Consider the following 10,544-nt stretch of genomic DNA (forward strand, 5'->3'; position numbering starts at 1 on the left):
TCTGCAGAGCTCGGTTGTAACGAGTGCTTATTTGAGTTACTGTTGCCTTTCTATCATCTAGAACCAGTCTGGCCATTCTCCTCTGACCATCAACAAGGCGTTTGCTTCCACAGAACTGCCGCTCACTGGATATTTCCTCTTTATCAGACCATTCTCTGTAAACCCTAGTGATGGTTGTGCATGAAAATCCCAGTAGATCAGCAGTTTCTGAAATACTCAGAGCAGCTCGTCTGGCACTAACAAGCTTGCCACATTCAAAGTCACTTTCTTGCCCATTCTGATGCTCGCTTTGAACTGATCCTCTTAATCATGTCTACATGCCTAAATGCATTAGAAATTTCCGTTAACAAGCAGTTGGACAGGTGTACCTAATAAAATGGCCAGTGAGTGTATTTTTGCACTATAATTTTATATTAAGTAAGCCTTAACGAGCTCTTTTAAAAGCATTTTAAATTCCTACTTTTGATTGTATGTTTAATTACGAACTGTAATCTTGAGTTATTAAAAAATTATCACCACTTATAGTGTGCTTTATCTTCTAATAAATCATTATTAGTTGCGTATTAATAACATATTATATTGCTTTAACCACATCAGCCTTAACAAGCAAGAAAGTTTTTAAAATCCCACTTTTAAAGCACAATCTAATAACAAACATCCGCAATGAGCTAATGATGAGCTGAAGTGTGAATGTCGTCTGCACACGGGCTAAATCCGTCACAGATCATTGTGTAGAAGTGGACATCACATGCGCTTTAAACCCTTCGTTGCACAAACCGAGAGCTGGCAAAACTCAAATGCGAGCGACAGACTGAAGGGCGATCATTAGCGCTCTCAAGCTATTCTTACAGTGCATTTACAGCACGTGCCGGAGATAACAGCCCGACACACAAGCAGAGAGACTGAAAATCTGCTCATCACGTGCAGCAGATTGGCATAAATGCAGCCCGAGGGTCTCCTGGAGGTGTTAATGTCCTGTTTTCCGCTCATTTCGAGACCCCTTAATCTGTCCTGCGGGTCGTAATGCGGGTCTCTAGACGTTGATAGTGTGTGATTGTGTTTATTATTCAGCAGCACACATGTTCCCATCAGCCCCGCAGAGACCAAGCCTGCATCTCCTGCTCTGATTACCAGCATTATCAGCTTCTTCAGCTCCTTATTAAAGAGAGAACGAGAGCAATGAGGCTGTTCATCATGCCATGGTAGTCCCTGAAGGCTTGGCTGTTATCGTTTGGAGGGAACAGGGACAGAACATGTTCATCGGTTTATTTAATGTACAATTATTAAACAATGAGGGTCTGCGGTGAGAGTGCTGCATGTAAATGATGGTGGAGATTCGGAAATGTGGGGACGGTTGTGTAAGACTGCTCCTAAACTGATTATCAAGCAGTTTATTTCATTAAGACTGGCTGACTCTTTAAAGTCAGTGTGTTAAAGGTTACATTGGGCTCGTTTTAATGAGGCAAGGAAGATTTCACCACGATTTTCCAGAGTTGGCCAAACTAGTTTTAGCAAAGGAGTGATTGGTGAGTGATCAGTTAAGAAATTTGGGTTTGCACATGTGAGGAGTGTGTGTGTGTGTGTGATCTGCTGATTAAGTGTTGCATTTTGATTGGCTGTGTTTGGAAAACGAAAGCAAGTAATGTTTTAAAGAGGGTGGCATGGTGGCTTACTCTCACCTTAGCAAGAAGGTCACTGGTTCGAGTCCCAGCTGGGTAGTTGTCGTTTCTGTGTGGAGTTTGCATGCTCCCCCTGTTTTGGCGTGGGTTTCCCCAACAGTCCATGCGTTATAGGGGGATTGATAACTAAATTGGCCTTAGTGTATGAGTGTGTGTGTGAATGTGAGAGTGTATGAGTGTTTTCCAGTACTGGGTTGCAGCTGGAATGACATCCCCTGCGAAAAACTTTGGAACTGTTGGCGGTTCATTCCACTGTGGTGACAACTGAAATAGAGACTGAGGGTGTTTTCACACTTGCCTTATTTAGTTGGGTTGAATCGCACTAGAGTTGATTTTCCCTCTTGGTGCGGTTCTTTTGGGCAGGTGTGAATGCAGCAATTGTACTCGAGTGCGCACCAAAAGTGGACCTGCTTGAAGAGGTGGTCTCAGTAGGGTTTCAAACAAACCCTGAAGCGGTTCATTCTAAACTAAAATGAAAAAAAAGTAGTGATTATGAATTTAAACATGAATTTAAAAGATAGACTTGTGCTCAGCATATGTAAGTACACCCCTTACAAATCCATCTTTTAAATTCTTATTATATTAATGCATATACATTAGATTAGTCAGTACTGAAGCCAGATCTGGAGCTTATCCAACAAAATAACTTACGGTAACGGTCCAAAAACTAGTACACCCAAATGTATATGTCGTAGAAAAATATTAAATACAAATTTTAAAAAAGAGAAAAAATCAAAAGAAGCGGAAATGGAAAAATTGAATATTTTTTTACAATTTTGTTATTAATTCTAATTAATTTCTTATACTTGTTTGTTTTATTCTTGTTTATTTAAAGCACTTTGAGTTGCCATTGTGTATGAAACATGCCGTATAATTAAACTTGCCTTGCCTATATATATATATATATATATATATATATATATATATATATATATATATATAGAGAGAGAGAGAGAGAGAGAGAGAGAGAGAGAGAGAGAGAGAGATACATACATTTATTGTCATTAATTTTCTTTTTCGTCTTAGTCCCTTTACCAATCAGTGGTCGCCACAGCGGAATGAACCACCAATTTTTCCAGCATATGCTTTATGCAGCGCATTCCCTGCCAGCTGCAACCCAGTACTGGAAAACACCTTTACACACTCATTCGCGCGCACACACATACCGTACAGACAATTTAGTTAATCAATTCTCCTACAGCGCATGTGTTTGGACTGTGGGGAAATCGGAGCACCTGGTGGAAACCCACACGCCACCCTTTAGTTAGTTAGTGAGTCAAAATTATTAGACCTGTGAATTTTTTTGTATAATATTTTAAGAACTATTTCCCACTATTTTTGGTTGTCTTTGACAAGATGATGTTTCAAAATAATTGTCTAATATTGCAAGCTACTAGTGTTCAGCTTAAAGTATAATTTAAATGTTATTTAACTAGGTTATTATGTTAATTGGGTAAATTAAGTCAATTAGTTCTTAATTAATTAGGCATATATATAAATTTTAATATTTATTTTTTATATATTTTTATTTATTTATTTATTGAATTATTTATTTTTGATTTATTTTAAGTAAATTCTTTTAATTTTATTATTAAAAATTACACTTTCTGATTCTTTGAGCTGGTTAGTTGATTCTGTACCAAACTGTGTACGTGTATGTGTGTGTGTTTATGTTTGTGTGTGTGTGTGTGTGTTCTCTCTGTTTGTTCTCTTTGGACTCACTGTACTTTTCCATCTTCTCTGAATCAGTCGTAGCTCATCTGCAGATCGGCTGTCTCAAATGAAGCCTCTCAGACAGTCACAAACACACTGGCGTTCAGCAGGAGAGTTTCCCATCTTCTCGCTCCACTCAGCTCTGCTTTTTCAGACATCTCCAGAATAGTTTGCTTAAGATGTTTCTTAAACTAAAACAGAGTGAATGAATCACTGGCTGCCGCAGTACAAGAGTTCACATCGAGACCTCTGAGTTCTTATAATGAATCTTTTTCAGGAAATGTATGAAAGAGCAGAGGTGTTTTTCCCTGAAGAAACATCTCAGCCGGAGTCTGTGAGTGCCCCTATTATGCTCGCTCAAATATTATCCATCATGCACTGTGTGTTATTTAGCTGTTTGTGAATGTGAATGGTCAGAGTGCAGATAGATGCAGTTTTCGTCTCCCAACAGAAAGATGAGATTGTGAATTGCTTGTTCTGAGTCATCCGTGATTCCAGCTTCACCTCCTGAACAAACCTACGCAGGTCTCGCAAACACGTTTTGAATAATTTAAACCTGTGGATTCACAATCACTTCACGCCATTGTTGATGCTTGTGTGTGTGTGTGTGTGTGTGTGTGTTTAGAAGTACTGGTAATGGAGTTTAGTTTCCAACACACACTTTAAACAGTAAGAAAAAATCAATCTGAGGCTTCTGACCAATCAGAGTAGAGTAGAGCCATGCAATCAATCAGAGGAGAATAGAGCCATCTGACCAATAACAGCTGAGTAGAGTCATCAGAGTAGAGCCATTGGACCAATCAGAGCAGAGTAGAGTCATCATAGTAGAGCCACTGGACCAATCAGAGCAGAGTAGAGCCATTAGAGTAGAGCCATTGGACCAATTAGAGCAGAGTAGAGGCATCAGAGTAGAGCCATTGGACCAATCAAAGCAAAGTAGAGTTATCAGAGTAGAGCCATCTGACCAATCAGAGCTGAGGAGAGTTATCAGAGTAGAGCCATCTGACCAATCAGAGCTGAGGAGAGTTATCAGAGTAGAGCCATCTGACCAATCAGAGCTGAGGAGAGTTATCAGAGTAGAGCCATCTGACCAATCAGAGCTAAGGAGAGTTATCAGAGTAAAGCCATCTGACCAATCAGAGCTGAGGAGAGTTATCAGAGTAAAGCCATCTGACCAATCAGAGCTGAGGATAGTTATCAGAGTAGAGCCATCTGACCAATTAGAGCTGAGTAGATCCATCAGAGTAGAGCCATTGGACCAATCATGGCAGAGTCATCAGAGTAGAGCCATTGGACCAATCAGGGCAGAAAAGAGTAATCAGAGTAGAGCCATTGGACCAATCAGGGCAGAGTAGAGTCATCAGAGTAGAGCCATTGGACCAATCATGGTAGAGTCATCAGAGTAGAGCCATTGGACCAATCAGGGCAGAGTAGAGTCGTCAGAATAGAGCCATTGGACCAATCAGGGCAGAGTAGAGTCATCAGAGTACAGCAATTGGACAAATCAAAGCAAAGTAGAGCCATCTGACCGATCAGAGCTGAGTAGATCCATCCCAGTAGAGCCACTGGACCAATCAGGGCAGAGTAGAGTCATCATAGTAGAGCCATCTGACCAATCTGAGCAGAATTTAACCATTTGACCAATCAGAGATGAGTAGAGTCATCAAAGTAAAACCATTTCACCAATCAGAGCAGAATTAAGCCATCTGACCAATCAGAGATGAGGACAGTCATCAGAGTAGAGCCATTAGACCAATCAGAGCTGAGTAGATCCATCAGAGTAGAGCCATTGGACCAATCAGGGCAGAGTAGAGCCATCTGACCCATCAGAGCTGAGGAGAGTCATCAAAGTAGAGCCATTGGACCAATCAGAGCAGAGTAAAGTTGTCAGAGTAGAGCCATCAGAGCAGAGCCATCAGAGTAGAGTGATTGGACCAATCAGCGCTGAGTAAAGCCATCAGAGTAGAGCGATCAGACCAATTAGAGCAGAGTAGAGCTTAAAGAATAGAGCCATCTGACCCATCAGAGCGGAGGAGAGTCATCACAATAGAACCATTGGACCAATCAGAGCTGAGTAGAGTCGTCAAAGTAGACTTATTGGACCAATACACTACTATACATCACATTACACTACACTACACTACACTACACTATATTACACTACACTACACTACACTAAACATGTAGTCTTGGAGAAGCAGATGCCTGATAGAGCTCGTGTGTGGTTTGTTTGTCAGGATGTTGATGGTCTGGAGGTGCTGGGCTGTGGTCTGCCTGTTCCACCATCACCTCTGCTGGACGAGAGACAGGAAAAAGAAGAAGAAGAAGAGCAGAAGGAAAACCAGTACGCCTCCATAATAGTGTTGTCATGATGCTGGAACGTCTAACTTTGATGCAATACAATGCAAATTAAAAATGCTAAAGTTCAATACCGAAACACATCCACATTCGGCATTCGATCTGATATTCGATTTTCAATACAGCGAGATTAAAATATTCAAATGTGCTGAGACTAATACTGGGTTCACAGAAAATGTACACACCATATCTATGCATTTTTGCAGTGTATAATGTGCAAGCAAAACATATGAGCTTGAGGGTAAAAACATCCCATGAGGAACTCAGGGCTAGTGATGCTGTGATATAAAAGTGGGACGGTATCGTCTTAGATGCTCCAGTATCGAAATGTATTGAAGTATCAACAGTTTTGAGGACGCCTCTCCAAATATCACACAAGTCTGAATGTTGATGGTTTGCTCTCTCCCACAGAGACCCTCTGGCTCAGTTTGATGACATCATCATGGACGTGGAACTGCGACCCGCTCTGAGTGTGTGTGGAGAAGCGCTGTGTTGGACCGGCAGCTCGTCCTCCCACCAGGTAGAAGAGCTGAAGGTGGACGAGTGAGGCTTATATGTGTGTGTGAGGCTTATATCAGCACATGACTCACTCATACCGTATATACAAGTGTGTGTTACGGTCATGTGGGATTGAGAGGGGATGTGTTTAAAAGTGAAGCAACTCTGTGGGATTTTCAGCTCTTTATGTTTCCTACACATCTTTTACATTTACGTCTGATGGTCACACGGAGAACACAAATTGTGTGTGTGTGTGTGTGTGTGTGTGTGTGTGTGTGTGTGTGTGTGTGTGTGTTCAGGGTCAAGAGGGCGTCTCAGTCAGACTGATGTTTGAAACAGTCACAGGTCAGAGTGTGAACGCCGATCTGGAGCTGAAAAATGAAGGAAGCACCGTCATTTACTACAGCTGGGAGAAACTGACACCAACACACACACAACACTTCTACTTCAACAACACTACAGGTACACAAACACACATACACTTCTATTTCAATAACACTACAGGTACACACACACACATACACTTCTATTTCAATAACACTACAGGTACACACACACACATACACTTCTATTTCAATAACACAACAGGTACACACACACACACATACACTTCTATTTCAATAACACTGGTGGTACACACACACACAAACACACACACAATGGAATGTCATGTTTTATAGGGTTCTCCCATAGATGCAATGATATGACACACACACATTCACAAACGCACACACACATCAACAAACGTGTAAAAACAAACAAACACACACACACATACACGCAACCTTTATGCAAATTTACATTATTTTATATTATTATATAGGTACACACACACACTTCTATTTCAAAAACACTGGAGTTACAAGCACACACACACACACACACACACACACACACACACACACACACACACACACTTCTATATTAACAAAACTTAAAGTACAATCTCACACACACACAATGGAATGTCATGTTTTATGGGGTCCTCCCATAGTCACAATGATATGACACACACACACACACACATACACACACACATACACACACACCCTTCCACAAACATGAAGAAACAAACAAATAAACACACACACACACACAACACTTAAGCAAATTTACATTATTTTAGATTATTATTTAGGTACACACACACTTCTATGTCAACAACACTGTAGCTACAAGCACACACACACACAATAGATTGTCATGGTTTATGGGTTCCTTCCATAGACACAATCACTCTGTGTGATATGAAGAAACAAGCACACAAGCACACACACACACACACACACACATCCAACCCTTATGCAAATTAACATTATTTTATATTATTATACAGGTACACACACTTCTATTTCATCAACTCTGGAGTTATAAGCACACACACACTTCTGTATTAACAACACAGAAAGTACAATCATACACACACACACACAATGGAATGTCATGTTTTATAGAGTCCTCCCATAGACGCAATGATATGACACACATTCACAAACATAAAGAAACAAACACACACGCAAACACACACACAACACTTATGCAAATTAACATTATTTTATATTATTATACAGGTACACACACACTTCTACGTCAACAACACTGGAGGTACAAGCACACACACACATGCACACACACACACACAATGGATTGTCATGTTTACAGGGTCCTTCTGTAGACGCAATGATATAACATACACACACACACTCATCCACTAACATGAAGAAACACACACACACACAGACACACACCACTTATGCAAATTTGCATAATTTTATATTATTATACAGGTACACACACACACTTTCATGTTAACAACACTACAGGGACACGCACACACATACTACTTCATGAATATATATCCATCTTCTTGAAATATAAATCTTTTGTAACTGAATATCTCCATCAACATGTTATATAAATCAATATTATATAGATGCCATAATCTAGACACATACAATATTATAGACAGCACATTCTTCTTCATGACTACATAAGTTTGCTAACTCCTGTGTAGACCGTTATTCTCCACTAAAAAATTAAACACACTCAGGGTCTTGTGTAAACTCGCTCTGCTGTTTGTTTGTGTGTGTGTGTGTGTGTGTGTTTCTTCTTCAGCGGTGATTTTACCCAGCAGCACCAAGCACATCTGTGTGACCTTCAAAAGCGCGTCTGCAGGCATCTTGACTGAGGTCTCACTCTTAATGAACACTATTGAATGTCTCCTGATAAAAGTGTGTGAGGTGTAACTGTGTTCATGAACTTGACTCGAGGTCTGGCGCCTGAACACACACCCGGTGCTGATGGGCGGGGCTTCAGTGCATGTCATCCTGAGGGGCGTGGCTTTAGACCAGGACAAAAGTGCAGAGCAGAGGATGGCACTGCAGGTGTGTGTGTGTGTGTTTAATGTATATGTATGTGTGTTTTGTGTGTGTGTTTACATTTGATTTAATCCTATAAAATTCTTGGGAACTCACCTTTTGTGTATATGTGTGTATGCATGTGTGTGTACATGTTTGTGTGTGTTCATTTTTGTGTGTATGCCTGCATGCATGCATGTGTGTGTGTGTGTGCATGTTTGTCTATTTATGTTTGTGTGTGTGTGTGTGTGTGTGTGTGTGTGTGTGTGCATGTTCTCGTGTATTTATGTGTATGCCTGTTTTGTGTGTATGTATGTGTGTGTGTTTGTGTGCATGTTCACATGTATGTATGTGTGTGCATGTTTATGTTCATGCCTGTGTGTATACATGTTTTGTGTGTATGTGTGTGTGTGTGCATGTTTGTGTGCATGTTTGCGTGTATATGTGTGCATGTTTGCGTGTATGTATGTGTGTGTGTGCATGTTTGCGCAAATGTATGTGTGTGCATGTTTTTGTCTGTGTATGTGTGTGTGTGCATGTTTGTGTGTATGTATGTGTACATGGTTGTGTGTATGCCCGTGTGTGTGCATGTTTGTGTGCATGTTTGCGCAAATGTATGTGTGTGCAGGTGTGTGTGCATGCATGTGTTTGTGTGTGCATGTCTGTGGATCTTCATGAATGTGTGTGTGTGTTTGTTTGTGCTTGTGTGAATGCATGTGTGTGTGTGTGCATATATGCGTGTGTGTTTGTGTGTGTGTGTTTGCAGAAGGAGCTGGAGCAGAAAGCCTGTGTGTGTTTTTGCAGTCGGCTGATCCTGGATCTGCTGACTGGAGTCGAGTCTCCAGAAAGACCCCGATCTCCAGATGAGCTGTATATCACTGATGAGGAGCGCTTTCACACCCACAATCCTAATGTACGTCATCACACACACACACATGCACACACACACACACACACTCATTATTCATCACACTATTGTGCTGTTCTGAATGGTCAGACTGCAGAACGGACACGTGTGTGTCATTACACCAAAACTGACACCATCACACTGAGACTGCAGGATCTGAAATCTGATTGGATGAATCATTCGCACAATTTATTCAATGAACAATTTATTGAACATTTATCAGTGTTATAATAGGGCATAGGGGGGATAACTGGGAAAAGAACACAGCAGGAACTATGCTTTAACCACAGTTCTACAGGTGTAGTTGCAAGCATACAAGTTTGCGAATGTTAGTTGGAACGATGGATATGGGAAACACCAAATCAATGAACTATGCTTGTAACGACACAATTTACAACCTTAGTTGGCTAACAATTGATTTCGGAAACGCAACCCTGGCCAGTACAGTACAATCAACTATTTTAGTCAGAATTTGGCCATTTCAATAATAAAAAAATTCTAACATAATAATAATAAATGAATAAATAATAATAATAATCTAACTTCTGGTCTTTCAAACCACCCAAACCCTCCTTGTCTATGGGCCTGACTATTAAATCAATTAATAATATATTTTAATAACAGTTAAATAAGTAGTAGCAACACACACACACACACACACACACACACACTCACACACATATATATTAGAGGTGTGAACCCACACTAGTCTGATGGTTCGCTTTGGTTACGATTATCATGCCATCAATTCGGTTCAATTCGATATCTCTGTGCATCACGGTGCATTGACGACGCTTTCCATACACAGTTTAATATTTTCTTCACAGCAGCAAAATTCTTATATTAAAATGTATGTGTGTATATATATATATATATATTTATATTTATTTTTGTAATACAATTTTGTCATTTAATACAAACTGTCAGATATATAAACTGTACCTTTAAACATCACGAGCATTTAGCAAATAATATAAACAAATATAAATATCCCGCTCGCTTTCTGATCCTTGTCTAGTTCTCTTACACCCC

General features: G+C 40.2%; 1 protein-coding gene across 6 annotated transcripts in view; it reads left to right on the forward strand.

The window, feature by feature from the left end:
* Nucleotides 1-10,544, forward strand: part of mycbpap (mycbp associated protein) — a 34,141-nt gene that overhangs the window by 17,617 nt on the left and 5,980 nt on the right. The window contains exons 1-7 of one of the 6 annotated variants that reach the window (XM_087237945.1): nt 3,325-3,726; nt 3,844-5,736; nt 6,162-6,270; nt 6,548-6,710; nt 8,364-8,437; nt 8,519-8,632; nt 9,234-9,518. In XM_087237945.1, coding sequence (XP_087094071.1) covers nt 5,594-5,736; nt 6,162-6,270; nt 6,548-6,710; nt 8,364-8,437; nt 8,519-8,632; nt 9,234-9,518 — 888 coding nt within the window. In that variant the 5' untranslated portion in view covers nt 3,325-3,726; nt 3,844-5,593. Of the gene's footprint in view, nt 1-3,324; nt 3,727-3,843; nt 5,737-6,161; nt 6,271-6,547; nt 6,711-8,363; nt 8,438-8,518; nt 8,633-9,233; nt 9,519-10,544 lie in introns of those variants that run through there. The other 5 variants (XM_087237946.1, XM_087237947.1, XM_087237942.1 and 2 more) reach the window with 5 other exon arrangements.

The sequence above is a fragment of the Danio rerio genome, chromosome 1 (assembly GCF_052040795.2).
Source record: "Danio rerio strain M-AB ecotype USA chromosome 1, GRCz13ab, whole genome shotgun sequence".
Lineage (NCBI taxonomy): Eukaryota > Metazoa > Chordata > Actinopteri > Cypriniformes > Danionidae > Danio > Danio rerio.